At 39.5% G+C, this 15,249-nt stretch overlaps 1 protein-coding gene across 2 annotated transcripts in view; it reads left to right on the top strand.

Annotated features, from left to right (window-relative positions):
* The first annotated feature begins 1,202 nt into the window (after positions 1-1,202).
* adamts3 (ADAM metallopeptidase with thrombospondin type 1 motif, 3) overlaps positions 1,203-15,249 on the top strand; it is a 148,423-nt gene continuing 134,376 nt past the window's right edge. For both annotated transcript variants that reach the window (XM_086206881.1, XM_086206880.1), the window contains exons 1-3: positions 1,203-1,555; positions 1,885-1,906; positions 7,375-7,814. In XM_086206881.1, coding sequence (XP_086063007.1) covers positions 1,496-1,555; positions 1,885-1,906; positions 7,375-7,814 — 522 coding nt within the window. In that variant the 5' untranslated portion in view covers positions 1,203-1,495. The remainder of the gene's footprint in view (positions 1,556-1,884; positions 1,907-7,374; positions 7,815-15,249) is intronic.

The raw sequence follows: 15,249 nt of genomic DNA, 5'->3' as shown, positions 1-15,249 counted from the left end.
TGAGTGCTGGTTGTCAGAGCTGGGTGCCTCTCCTGGTTCTCCTGTCCCACCATGTGTTCAAACTGGGAACGGTAGGCATTTTCAACATAACGGCTAACAATATTTGCATTTAAAAGCATAGACTACTGAACCAATCGAGCAGCCACATGTTTAAGTCAAACAGACAGTATTATTAATAATTCTTTTCCCCTGACATTATTTATTCTGGAAAAGAATGTGAGTATTTTAACTTCCACAGACTTCTTACAATTTCTAAAACAATATGAGTCCAGAAAATCATTCTTACATTTCTGCTTGAGATTAGTAGGCCACAAGTCTACTCATTCTGAGGGGGTCACAAGCCTAAAGTCATTGAACAGACATTTATTTTAGTTACTGGTACAATTAAAGTGATTATCATAAAAGACATATGAAATAGATTCACTGGTTGACCCTTATTAGCTGTTAATATTGCAAAATATTTTTATGAATACATTTAATTTGGAATTTTTGATCCTAGGTCCCCAAAGACTAAAGACTGAACACGTCATCGATGCAAGCGCTGAAAATGACTGACAGTAAAAGACAGACGTCATGTGACCACCTTGATTTGTGATTTGGACTACGGCTGGTATTTTTGGCTGGTATCCAATATGCTGATTCGGCCAATATCTCATATGTACAGCCTCATATCTATCAGTGTAAATAGTAAAAAAAACAAACCCAAAAACCCCAAACCTGATATCCTCAATATGATATGAAAACCCATAAACCTGAGGAATTTGGAAGTTTTTTTTTTTCATTTTCAGAACATTTGGATCAACCCAAAACTCACATTGTTGCTGCATCATTTCCTGATTGACGGATGATCGTCAATCAGACTAGTACCAGTGAATTCAAAAAGCAATCTACCACTATCCCAATGTAGATGATGTGCCAATAGTAATGTGCATCCATAATACTAGTACTACCTCCTAAACGTTACACGGTAAAGTATAATCTTTTAATGCATTACTTTTAAGATTCTCGTTTGATCCACTCCTCTGTTCTTATAATATGCAACACAGAAGTGCAGTTGTCTGTCCTTGGAAGAGGAAGGCATCCTCCTCCTCCTCCTCCTCCCTGTGTCCCACCATGTGTCAGGAAAGGGTGGTGTGACGTCACGCAGGGCTGGTCTTGTCGTTTATTAGCAAGGGGAGCCAAGTGCCAGGTTGCAAGAGCTTCACACACTGCAGCTCTGTCCAGCCAGCGGCAGAGGGGATGTCTCTACTAACCCTAACTTTCTAGAAACTCAGTCAACAGAAACACTGACGAACAAAGTGTCGCAACTCGCCTCACTCCTGTTTTAATGACACTGCTTTAGGCCTGTGTGGTATTTTTCTGAAACTGAAACTGAGGCACAGTCTGCACATCCACTTTGATCACTTTTGAATGAGCCGCTTGATCTTTTTTTTTTTTTTTTTTTTTTTTTTACTTTCACTTTACGTTGGGATAAAGTTTTAAAATAAGACTCGTAATGGCTGTGCTATCACTAGCGTTACTTCTGGTAGGATTTATAGTGACTTCAGCTGTCAAGGTAAGTGTGTCACTTCCCTCTTTTTTTTTTTTTTTTTTTTTTTTAAACATTTGCGTCAGAAACTCAGCGTTAATATTGAATAAATCCAACTGCAGAGCGGAAAAAAGTTGGCCGATCTAAACTTTGCTGGAGTAAAAGCTCACCTCTGTTGGAAATCTGTTGACAGTGTACACACATGAGTCAGCCCGGTTACATAACACGTGTGAAATAGAGTCATTTTTGTTAATTTTTACAAGTGAAATGCTGCAGGGCGGTAGTGTTGCTGCTACTGCTGGACCTGTATGTCCAATTATTACAGCGCCTTTAACCAGCGTTTCTCTCTTTTACAGGCTGGCGACGAAGATAGAGATGGTGAGTTTGTTTAACTTTCATTCAAATTATAAATAACGATTTGATAGTCTTTGCTCGTCTTGACAGTGGAGAAAGTCAGGAGGAGAACTTCTTGGGTGCGCTGAGATCAAAGTGGGAGGGGAGTTTGCATGTGAGGAGCTCTGTAATACACCCCTCCTACCCTCTTTACACACACACACACACTTACATTACATGAGTGAACTGCTTCAAGGGCTTTGTTAGACAGGAAAGAAAATTCAACTTCTAAATCCTGCACATCTGTTATCCATTCTGAGGTTAAGAAACAACTTAGCTGCAACATTGCCCATGTAGGATTCCTTTACGCCCACCGCTGCTATCTCCTCAGACCCTCCAGAGCCCTTGCACATCAAGCTGACGATGGTCAGCCTGGCGCTTGAGCCTGTGTGGTGGAACAATCTGCCATGGATAGCTCTACTGGGCCTTGTAAAGCAGCTACTTCACACCTTTTGTGTGGTTTCTCTGAATGTTTCACTTCCGTCACAGATGCTTCCAAAGACATCAGGCCTCTTTCAATAATGTGTGTAGCCTGGTTCAGGGGATTTAAAGCAAAACTTCCCTCAGAATGTGTATTTTACCTGTCAAGTACTCATGAATAGGTGTCTTAACCTCATAAAGAAGTTTGTCCCTCCTGCCTTACTTATTTGTGATTCCAGAATGCAAAAACATCCACATATATTTAGCTCTAAGCTAACAGCCTTTGACTACTAACAGTAAAAGTGTTCAGAGACAGACAGGTACATGGTGTGGTGTAATCCAGTGTAACCGCTTTATGACGCATGGTCCTGTGGGAGTTTCAAATCCAGCTCTATGCACAGTTAGACTCAAAATATACTGGTTGTAACATGGTGGAATACTGTGTTGTTGTGAATAAGGTCATTATTTGGATTGTCCATTCATGTAAACATCATGAATCATGACAACCCTTCATCTCAAAAGCATGGACCTCATTTGACTCAAGGCATGTCATAGTCTCAGGAACATTCACCTACCATGTGTTGAGTCACTCTGTCAGACTTTTTTTTTGTTGTTTTTGACAAGCCTCAGCAAGTGAGTCTCCCTCACTATATACTGGTGGCATTAGGTGCTATTTAATTCATTCAGTCATTCACCCCCAGGATGATAAAGCAGTGCATCAACTTCAAGTTGTGATTCAACTCAGCAATTCTGAACTGTCAATGTTATTAAAGAATGTGAAATGTGTCCAGCCATTCCTTGCACTTTTAACACCGTCAAAGATGAGATTCATAAAGACATTTTTTGCAGACTCCCCTTTGTTCTTAGCTGGTTGGCCCTGGAGTGAGCAGCTTTTTAGAACCATCAAAACAGGTTGACAGTAAGTGCTGTCTGGCTTTTTCACTGACAACCTTGTTTACTCAAAATTATTGGCACCATTTAAGAAAAGTTGCGGCATCACATTGAAATATGATCTCTGGTATTTAGGCTTGTCAAGAACAGTTGTACAAAATAGAAGGTATGAGGTCATTCTTTTTCTTCCTTAGAAAATATATCAATTCCAATTCATTGCTCAATATGTGCAGCTCAGTTTCGTGAATCACACATTTCCCCTTAAGAGCAAATCTCTCAAATAGAGCTGCAAATGTAAGCCTTTAAGCTGTATTCCAAGAAAATGTTCCCTTGAATGTCCAGCTTCCTTATCATAACCTGAAAACTTCAGTGAACAGCAGAGCACACAAGTATGAGGCAGGAGGTTTTCTTTAAATTTGCTCTGAACTCATTTAATTTAATTTTTTTTTTTTTTTAAGGGTGGCTGATTTCAAAATCCTGGAAACATATTTTTTGAATCATCTTCCCCACTAGTTTCTGCTGAAGACAGCACAGTTTTGGTTATTTCACTCACTGAAGTGAGGCTCAACTGGAAAAAAGGTGAACTCGCATACTCTGTCAAACCAATCAGATGGATTAAATCAGGATTGTAATCGAAACTTACTTTACTACAGTAAATTTGTTATACAAAAATTATCGCTAAAGGAAAATACTAAAGGTTTAAGTTGCCCTCGGGGGCTTTTAAGTTGTATACTATCATTGCCCTTTACTCAGCAGCTTGCTCTGTAAAAGAATTCGGTTACTGAAGGAAGGGAGTTTTTAAATCCTGAATCTCTTTTACATCATCCTCAGAGTCTTTGGGTAATTGCTTAGATTGTCATTACAGCTAACAATATGAAGCAGATCCTGGCTTGGCGTAGATCCTTGCCATTGTACTGGATGTAGCTAACCAGCTAGCTATGTCCAGCAATATATGTTCTGTTTTGGGATGGTAGAACAACTGGGTAAAGAGAAGAGAGCAGTGTTGGCCAGAATTGCTGAGTTGTAATAAATATTTGCCAAAAATGCAGCACCAGTCAAGATCGTTTCGGTCACATTTTGGTGTGCAGAATGAAAGATTGTGTAGTTCATGCGGAGCCTGACGGTAGCTTTATACTTGTAATGACTGAATTTACTCTTCAACAATCAATCACACGTGAAGATAATCATGCTGAACAAATTGTTTCAAACGATTTTATTACAGAGCTTATTCTTGAATTTGAAATAGAAATACAAAGACGTAGACTTTTCCTTTTTTTCATTTTTGTTGAAAAAGTGAACCATGTTAGCACGAATCTGAACTAAAAGAGTTTGAAAGCCATTGCCATTTTAGCTGGACTTCAGGCAAATATCAAAATCCCATCCTCTGTTGGTCAGTGTAGTATTTGAAAGTAGAGAATGGCGCTCTCTTTATTTCTTGGTTTCTTTCTTCTATATAGGAGAAAGGGTTCTTCAGAGCAGACCTGGGCCTCCTGGGGATTAAGCTGCAAAGCTTCTCTCCACCGATTGCTCGCTAATGATCCGAGCTGCTTCCTCCTGACTTTTCGACCCACAGCTCTGTGCTAGTTTTATTGTTTTTAAGATTTGACACGCCACTTATCTTTGAAATGTGTAAACTAGAGAAGTATGTAACACTGCATCTTAGATTACATCATCGCAACACTTTGTAAAAGCTTTTCATGTATCTTAGAACTCACTCACGCATACGGAAAGATTAATGATGTAACTGTAAAGTATTTGCCCCTAAAAAAAGGCCCTTGATGTTTTTGTATCTTTGAGAGCAGACACGTGTTTGTGGTTTGCTGTGGTTGCAGGACACAAGGCATTCCCTATTTGTGTTCATCGCTGTGGTTAAGTTCTTTCCATCTGCCACAGTTAAGCGTGTTCCCCGTGTCCTCATCTTATTAACTATATGATAAAGCTGCACATACAGTATACATGTTATTTTATATCACATGACCAAAGCATCTGCTGTACCATTCGTAAAGCATGTAATTTCCTGAGACGTGTAATTTAAGTTTCACCAGGGACACCTGTTCAAGTCAAAAGCTATAATTACAAGGTGTCAATATACAGTACGTTTCTTTCTTCCTTTTTTTTGTAGAGACCAAAACCAACTTTTTTTTTTTTTTTTATGTCCACCATTGCACACCTTTGCAAATGCAATCCAAGCCTTGATAGAAAATGTTCTTAAACTGAGCGTTTTAAGGCCTGGAAATTTCCGGTAACAATTAACTTGACCACAAATGAGCCGATGAACAAGGAGCTGAGGCTGAATGAGGCACCAGCCCAAGACAATACCATTTACCAGCCTGTATAGGAGGGTCTTACTCTCATTGTTGGGAGGCAGAACATAGGAAGCTTCCGGAAGAACCCTAAGGATCCTTCCTTTTGCTCTGGAAGTGAAATTCTTCTGCCATTGGTTGTGTTGTCATTTCCAAAAACCAAAATCATGAGTCATTATATTCAGGATGTGGGATTCAGAAATGGAGCATAAAACTTTGTTGCAGCTGTTTCAAAAAGCTAGCTAAATTCACTGCCCTGACTGATGTTTTGGTACATTGCTGTTGTCACACAGGCATATAAACCCCAAAATTAAAACCAAAAGGTTTGTCTGAAATAAAGGTTCAGCCTGGCTTAGTGTTCAATTACATAACATTTAATATATCATTGAAGTAAATTTGCAAGCATATAAGTAGTGGAAAATTATGCTCTCTTGTGCTTTATATTTTGAGTTTTCTGTCTTTTAAAAAAAAATCATGAAAGAACTACTTATAGGCTGAGGTGGCACAAATAGTAGCAGGGCCAGTTTCACTAGACTGAAGTCTTACCATATGCAATTAAGACAAACAGATCATGGGGAGTTGTTGGATGTGAAGTTTATTGAGAGCATGGCCCTGTATATGAGATGATTCATGCTATTTTAGATTGGAAGATTGCAGCCACTTTAGATTGAAATCACTGCAAGGGTCAGCAATCCCTAACCAAGAATATATTTAAAAAAAACAAACGAAAAAGAGTGATGACTGCTGTAATGAGTTGGTGCAGTGGTCAGCACTGTCGCCTCACAGCAAGACGGTTCCAGGTTTGAGTCCCGGCTCCAGCATGGGGTCTCTCTGTGTGAGTCTGCATGTTCTCCCTGTTCCTGTGTGGGTTCTCTCTGGTACTCCAGCTTCCTCCCACAGTCCAAAGACATCAAGAGGGGACGAGGCTGATTGATACTCTAAATTGACTGTAGGTGTGACTGTGAGTGTGAATGGTTGTCTGTCTCTGTGTGTTGGCCCTGTGATGGACTGGTGACCTGTCCAGGGTGAACCCCCCCATGCCCAAAGGCTGCTGGGATAGGCTCCAGCCCCCCCGCGACCTTTAACAGGATAAGTGGAAGAAAATGGATGGACTGCTGTAATCATCATTACTGTAATACAGTGTATCGTCGTCTGGTTAATCTTAGCAGTTAAATGCAATTTTGTAAGTTTCTACAAAGTGTCACTCTTAATTTCATTTTGTTTCCCCACGAGGCAGATAACAGATACTTATGGCTGATATTTATTTGCAGTACAAAAAAAAAAATTGTTTTCAGAAATACAACCCCAACACAAGGCTGGCCATTAATAAATTATAAAAAGTCCATTAATGTAACATTATACAATTATAAAATTTGACTGCTGAATCAAATTTGACAGACTATATTCAAAAGAATGTTCAGATGTTTGTCCTTTCTCCTGTCACATTTTCGAGCAAAAAAGTGGGTTGGCTGATACAACAACAACAACAACAACAACAACAACAACTAAACGATACCAATGGTATGAAAAATTACAGATGTTTGAGCATAAAATCGGCCGAATTGATAATCCTCAGTCTACAATGACATCCATAAATAACTCAACTGAATTCATTTATAATTCATACATTCCAAACTTTCAGCATTCTTTTTTTGTTTTCTGGTATATCAGTTCGTATATGTATTGTTTTCGGTTTTCTTTTGCTCACATACTTTGTGAACTATTTTTTCGCTGCTTTTGATTGCATTGAAACTTGTCTCAAGCTGTGGTCCCCGGTGATTTCATACTTCCTGCTGTCTTTGATTTAAAATATCTCTTCTCATCTGTGTTGCACCACAGGTGAGCTAACAAGCCGGCTGAAGGAATACGGCCTGGTGACCCCCTTCAGCACCGACTCTCATGGACATTTCCTGTCCCACCTGCTGTCTGCCACACACAAGCAGCGTGTCAAGAGGGAAGTGTTGTCTAATGCTGAAACTGAACAGAGACTTTTCTTCAACATCACCGCCTTTGGTAAAGAGTTTCACCTGCGACTGCGACCAAACAACAGGCTTGTAGCACCGGGGGCAATGGTGGAGTGGCATGATGAGGTCCAAAGCTTTGGGAATGTCAGCAACAGCACTGACGACAGATCTGATGTGGGCGCCAACCAGACTGATTCAACCAACGGGACAGAAAGGATACTGCGCCGTGAGCTGTTAAAAACAGACTGCACTTTTATTGGTGACATCACGGACGTCCCGGGAGCCTCTGTTGCCATTAACAACTGTGACGGATTAGTAAGTCCTCCTCCGCTGTAAATCTCCCTAAAGTCTGTCTTTTCATTGCAAAACTGTCATGACCTTATCAACTGACAATGAGGAATTGTAGGTGTCCCAAACGTCTGAGTTTAGCTCGTCTTTACGTCAGCGCTTAGCATTTTTACAGCACATTGTTCCTGGTGATATTCTTCCGGCTGACGGGTGGAATTGCTATTCGTACCGAAGTTTGTCACGGGTGAGTGGCCATCCATTGCACCCCCCTCGCTCCCCCAACCTCATCCCAACATAAAACATGAGTCCCCTTTGTTTGCTACAAAAGTCTGGCATCCTATCCTCCCCATCACCCCTCGTAAAACACTTGAGTAGTAATTGGAGAATAACCTGGACCTTCTTGAGTGGGCCAACAAAACATTTCTGCATCCAAGAAAAGATTCAGTCAAATGCAAATAAAGTCTTACACCTTTGAAAAGGCGAACACAAAGGCTCTACTGTAATTTGACATTCCTGATAGGGAGTTAAGAATCAACAAGGTTAAAGGAGAAGGCCAGTGATGTCATATCTTTTCTTCTTTCACTGAAAACAAGAAATTAAACAAGTTTTTAAAAAAAATACTAAGTTATGAATAATGCTGAAAATGACAGGAAAATGGGATAAAAATGTAGAGGACTTCAGCGACGATTGTTAGCTTAGGTCAAGCTAAGCTATTCCTGTTACCTTCAACATATCTGCAGCTGTTAACATTACCGATGCTAAATTTAGCAGCTGGTTGACCACATAGACATATACATGTAGATTGCCTTTGGGTTTGTGAGATGTGTCTGTGCTATAGCCATCTTGTTCAGGCCCCACTTAGCGACTTTATTGCTAGATCTGGTCCCTTTCTAGATCTCCGTGGCAACTTAAATCATCAAAAGACACTATCAACAAATCTAGCGAGTTTTCTGTGGGTCTGTGGGAGGCAAACCTGCCTTTTTAATTGACCAAAGTAACCTGTATCATGAATACACAACTGGCATTGGTAGCAAACCAACCTGCCAAAAAAAACTGTCTAAAATGCAATGAGTAATGATTATTGTGGATTAATATTTTTTTATTGTGGATTGACCTCTTGTCTTCTACAGCATTCAGAGGTTTTGTTTCTCTCTCTCTCTCTCTCTCTCTCTCTCTCTCTCTCTCTCTCTCTCTCCATATATATATATATATATATATATATATATATATATATATATATATATATACACATAAATATATAAAAAACCTGTCCATATGTGCGTATATATGTATATATACATACATATGTGTGAATTATATATATATTTATATATATATAGACACTTAAAATAGCAACTGAGTTCATTTGTTCACTTATTCCTGTTTCCTCTGTTATTCTTGTTTAGTAACTACTGTTGTTATGCTGATGTGACAACAAACAAACATACTTAGGAAAGGCAAACAGAGGAAGTTATCTCTTTTCTTGCTGCAACACCTCGTTGCAACAAGATTTGAATGTTTGTCATCTGTCATCATGACAGGCAGTGAATGTGTAGGATTGGTGTTTCAATCAACAAGAAAACCACAACAAAACCTGTCCATTCTTAGCAAGGAGGACAGATAAAATTTGTTCTTCTCTTACACCATGAGTGGGTTTGTCATTTTAAGTGAAATAACTGTTGTGATGGATTGCAATGAGAAAGCGTCGTTCTGTGTTTTCAGGATAATTTTTAATAAGAATGGGAAGTCTGCACAGTCTTCTCTACAAATTTAAAATATGTATCTGCTCAAACTTGCAAAATCAAGCACAGTTACCATAGCTACATCAGAAGAGGCAGAGCCAGGACTAGGTGAACGAATTACACATTGATGTGATGATAATAGGCAAGCCTCATGGGGCTTAAAACACTGTGAAACATGAGTCTGTAGATTGTAAGATGTGTATGTAGGGGTGCAGTGTGAGCTATTGAGCCCATCAACCTTTTAAAATTATGTTGAAGACCTCAGTTGTCACTTGTGGGCCTATATAGTTGTTCTGGTTCCCCCCTTTGTGTGACGCATTGTGTGTGTGTGTTTTCTACGTTAACAGCGCTCAATTTACTCCGTTAACTTTACAACAGGTATCAAGGCATCATCTGTAGAGGGAGACTCTAACAGGCAGGTACGAGAGTGTTCGTGGGAGGAACTTGTTATTAAAATACTTCTGCCAGAAAATTAATTCAATAGCGAGAGCCTGACTGGTATTGTTTAGATTTTTTAAAAGAAACTTAAGTCAAACCCCAGATGATATTAGTTTAACAATAAACAGCATTTCTTCCCAAACCTAAAATAACTTGTATAGTTTGAAGAAAAAAATTTAAAGAACAAGATCGCTTGAACAAAAGAGCGAAATACATGCCGTGATGGAGCCCCTGGTGTTGGAAGTAAGCTGAATGATCATGGCAGTGTATAGAAAACGGTCAAAACAGAGGTAATAAAGTAATAAAACTGGTCTTTCACCAAATCTCGCCCTCTACTACAGTAACTACATTAAATGTGCCTCATTTGCAAGCCCGTACTGTACAGAAATAGAGTTAATTTTATAAAGATGTAATGAATTCAACCTCTTATAGGTTGGGATATCAAAATAACAAAATCTATCAAAGCACTCCTAAGATTCATAGCACATCTAATAATGTCCCTCCTCCTGACATCAGTTTGGGAATCAAGCTTTAGTAAAGAGAGAGCGCCGTGGGGATGATGTTTTTTTCAGTATCTCCATAGTTTTCCTCTACCGAAAGATAACCCATTTTTTTTACAGTGTATTTTGAGTTTGTTTTTTTCCCCCTGGAAATAAGAAAGAACACAAACGTCAATGAGACACACACATTTGTTTTGCTGGATAATCTCACAAGTGAACATCACCATTATGGTTTGGAAGCAATCAGTAGAGGTACAACGCCATCATTATGATATAATCAGACAATGTCACCACAATTCAAGGAGCTCTGTTTTTCACGTGTCCACTCTGCAGCAAGCATATAAGGGATATTCATCACGTAAATATGATGCGCTATGGCTTTATTATGTAAATACAAGGAACATGTCTGACTTGATTACCCCCCCCCCCCCCAAAAAAAAAAGATAAACAGCATCTATTATCTGCCGGCTGCTCCAGAGGGTAGTAATATAAGAACATTTGTTATTTCATATTTGAAATGATTATGAAGAATATGATTATGAATCAAACCTTATAGCCACACTCATCTAATGAGTTGTTTTAGCTCAGCTCTCCTCCAGAGCCCCGACAGATCCAGCTTTGTCGGAGAGAAATGTTTATTTGTTGTTCACTAATTTAAGTGGATGAATCATTAATAAAGGTGATAGATCTGCTTCTTGATTTTAGCTTTGGATGTTGAAAACTGTTTCAGTGACACTTTGTGAAGCTCTGTGATAAATACATGCGTTGAGATTCATCAAAGACAAATGAATCCAATGATTTTCATTCTGAATTGTCTTTTATAGAATAGATTCAGACCTGGTTAGTTATTGTCAGTTATAAAACATGCTGTTTGGAGATGATTAAGGGGGTTTAAAGATTTGTCAGATGTATTCAAGAAAATGGTGAACTTTGCTAGGGGATTTCTGTATATTAGTGCTGGACTTGTGTGGTATATCAACTGCTTCCAGTGTGTCCTCAGCATTCTGCATTCTGATCCTTAACCACAGCCGTGTAGAAATGTGTGTTGATGGGTTTTTTTTTTTCACCATCCACCTTCTGGACCAACTCTTGTGAGACTGTGTGAAGGATCTATCATCACCACAACTTTCCAGTGACAAAATCAAATCTTGGGCAGCATTTTGATAGTTTAGCACCTCATTTCTGTTTCCAACCTCTTTCAAGTATTCTACTTTCCTTTCACGTCTCCAGAAGAATGGATGACTCAAGCATTCTTCCACTGTTGGTCTTGGTTTTTGTCCCTTAATGATCATCCCCTTAATGAGCTTTTCTGCCAGTTTGGCTTTAGCGTGGTCCAAACTGTATTTTCTACAACTTTTTGCTCTGGAATTGCGGGAAAAGGTGTTGAATCATCTAGGCATTCAACTTTTGAACTGAAGACGGACCTTTTGGTTAGCTATCAGCTGGGAATCTAAGTAGGAGAGTGTGACCACTGACTTGGAAGTCAGAGCTAGGACAGGTAGTCTGTATGTTTCGAAGCGCTGATTTCTACCCATACATCCCAGCATATCCTTCATGTGCTGTTTGTGATATTCAGATCAGATAGAATTTGGTAAATAAAAATACATAAAACAGCAATGCTTCATCACGTGGAGACAGTCATCATACAAGCTCAGCGGGAATTCAATAAAATCATATGTTTTTGTAGTTCTCACAAGAAAAAAAAAATCTGTGCTCAGTAATAGCAGGCTACATTCTTTTATAAACTATAAAATCAGTTTATGTGTTGGGAATTTTGGCCAAATTTGAAAAGGTAAAACCAATTATCCAACACTTAAATCCACTTTATTATCCACACCCTTTACTCAGCTAAGGCCAGGATCACTTTTTCTCTCCTCACATTGTTTGCAGCCTAAACGCAAAGCATGAAGGACTTCAGATCAAACGCTCTAAACCAGTGGTTGCTGATGAAAAAGCCTGTCGTTGAAGGCTATGGCCCTTTGATCTCCAGTGGTAGCCCGAGCCCTCACTAGGTGTGTGTTTTACTGTGTCTTAATTATAGCCAGCCTGCTGTCTGGAAGTCTTTACTGCAGCAGGCAGGCAGGCGGGTGGGCGGGCAGCCGTGCTGCTAAATGCTTATGAAGCAGATACTTCCTCTGCCCCAGCACTGTGGGGGTGTAGCCTTCATCTTGAATGCTTGTCAACAAATCCAAATGGACTTTTTTCTTTCTTTTTTTTATGAATCAAATTTAATATATCACTTCTTTGGCCCTTTTTTTTACTTCTTTCATACTTGTAGAGTCTGTCAGGTTTATTCCAGAGGACACAGATCTGCTGCCAGCCCATTTATGTCTCACGTTTACTCCTGTAATGGTTTGATTTTGTTACTGAATCGGTGCCATTTCCTTCATTTTTATATATGCATCCTTAAATGTGTCCCATAGTGGGAAGTAAAAGGCTTTCCTTTAAAATTGGTGATATTCTTTTACGTTTAAAATACACCGGGCCGTGGGAGGGTGGCAGGGATTTTATGCTACACTGGCTCTGTGCAGAGTCATTCTGTACACATTTCATTTTATATCCCTATAGGATGGAATTACTACATAATTACATGGAACAAATGGACCACTATTGAAATACGCCGTAATCCGTGTCACAGGAGCTGTTGCATTTGATTATAGTGGAGAGGAGCTGCAGCAAGTGCTCGCGATACACTACATAGATATTATTCTAAGCGAAAAGCTGAATGTGATTATCTCATTGAAAATAAGTTCGTTAACGCCACCGAGGAGGTCTTGTGATCACTATTGCGAGCAACAAGGAAGTAAGTTCAAGGTACATATTTGTGACTAATTGAAAGGCAAAGTACGCTTTTACTTTAAACCTCCAGAAATGGTATGGATCCTGTTCAAGATCACTTTATCCAGAAAACCTCATTACAGCGATTGGAAAGAAAATAGATTTGAATAGGTTTTAGTGATATTATATTCATATTCTGTATTCATGTAGTCCCCTTAGTGGGTAAATATGCAGCTTCGCCAGTAATGTAATGCAGTTGGTACGACTTTCTATATTGAGCAATAAAGTGAGGGTGACATTCTCATGCAGAGTGTGACTAACATTCTCATGCAGAGTGTGACTAACATACTCAGAGCTCTCCATTTCTGATGTGATCACTCAGCATGGTACGCCAGACGTGAACAGGGCAGATATTTGCCGTGAAATAAAGGATGCTGCAGTCTCTAGGCTGATACGAACACAGTGTTGAACACGGTGATTCTGCCCAGCAGCAGACTTTCTTGTATGGGAAACCATTCCTCCAAAAAGAAGCACTGCAGCCTTGTGTGATGCAGAAATTGGCGGAGACACTGTTAGATATTTCCAGGGTGAATTTATCGCCCTTTATGAGAATAAACTAGAAACATAAGATGTTTAAACATGAGATCTTCTGTCACTTATCCAGGTTTTCCTTTTGAAATCTGAAAAACTTGGATTTTTCTGTCAACTTATGCATTGGCTTTTTGAAATATAGGCTGCAAGAAAGCCCTGGATGTAATAACAATGTTTGAACCTTGAAACACACCTGGTTTGTGGGGTGTCTTTTGTGAATGGATACTCGTCTTAGTCAGAAGGAGTAAAGTGGCTTCGCCTGATGTTTGTCAGTTCTGCCTCTGTTATGGTCGTATGGATGAAACATACAGCACATGGCTCTGAAGAAAATGATAAGAGCAAACAAGGAAGGAATGCAACTGACCTCAATGTCACAAGTGGGCGTACACTGTGTCTTTCCCATCCTCGTCCTCCACCCCCTCCCCTACCTCCTCCCACTCCTCATCCAACACCACTGTAAGTTCATGTCTGGCCTCTCCTCATGTAAACTTGTGCACACTGGCTTCCCTTGTCACCGTGTTTATGGTTCACATACTGCAGATATTTTATTTGTGGAGTTGTTCCCCAGAGAGTCAAAGAGGGGACGCTTCTCATGTCTGATGTATTTGCTCTTAAGGAGTCTGGACATAATCACTTTGCCTGTTTTTCATCCAGCGATGCAGAGCAGTGAAGATCAGTGAGGAGTTTGTATTAATGATGTGTTTCTGAAACAGATTTGAGAGGAGTCCACTCCCACATGCCTTGTAATTGACATGATAGGTAATGGAGCCCCTGGCTTTAAACTCCTTCAAACTTTTAATCCCCCCCACCCATCTTCAGAGATGAACAGTGAAAGGAGGTTAAGCCACGAGCAAGCTTAATTTTTCTTTTACAATCATGCTGGAATACTGCTGAATAATTATCATGGATGACTCCCAATGTGTCCTCGAAATGATGTGAATTCTTCCAATAACCGACCTTCTCTGAAATACCTCCAGGCTTTATTTTCAGTTGGAAAAAACCTACAGAGCTACAGTACAGTGCTGCACCATCAGATCTGGATTCATTTAATAGAATTCACTTAACTTATTGCGTTATTTTCATCATGAAATATCCCTAAAACAGCATTGCAACTATATTGAACGGCGTCTTTTTGAGACATTGGACTTCGTTTTTCGATACGCTGCTTTGATTGATGTATCAGTTTTTTTTAGTTGATTTTCTTTGATCAGGGGAAAAGGGTTTTTATCTCTGGAGGTTAATGAGATTTGTTTTGTGGATCAGTGATATCCAGGACCAGATGAACAGCTCGCAATTGCTCATTTTTGAAAGAAGTACATTGAATTTTTTTTAGAATCAACTCTGGTGTAGCAAATCTCGCCTGACTGACCAAGTTTTTGCGCTGCCAGCATCTTACTAATTATTTCCAAATGT

This window comes from Aulostomus chinensis, chromosome 6 (assembly GCF_037954235.1).
Source record: "Aulostomus chinensis isolate RoL2024-O1b breed Wild chromosome 6, RoL_Achi_v1.0, whole genome shotgun sequence".
NCBI lineage: Eukaryota > Metazoa > Chordata > Actinopteri > Syngnathiformes > Aulostomidae > Aulostomus > Aulostomus chinensis.
Note: the sequence above shows the minus strand (reverse complement) of the source record. Positions and strands in the feature narration are given on the sequence as shown.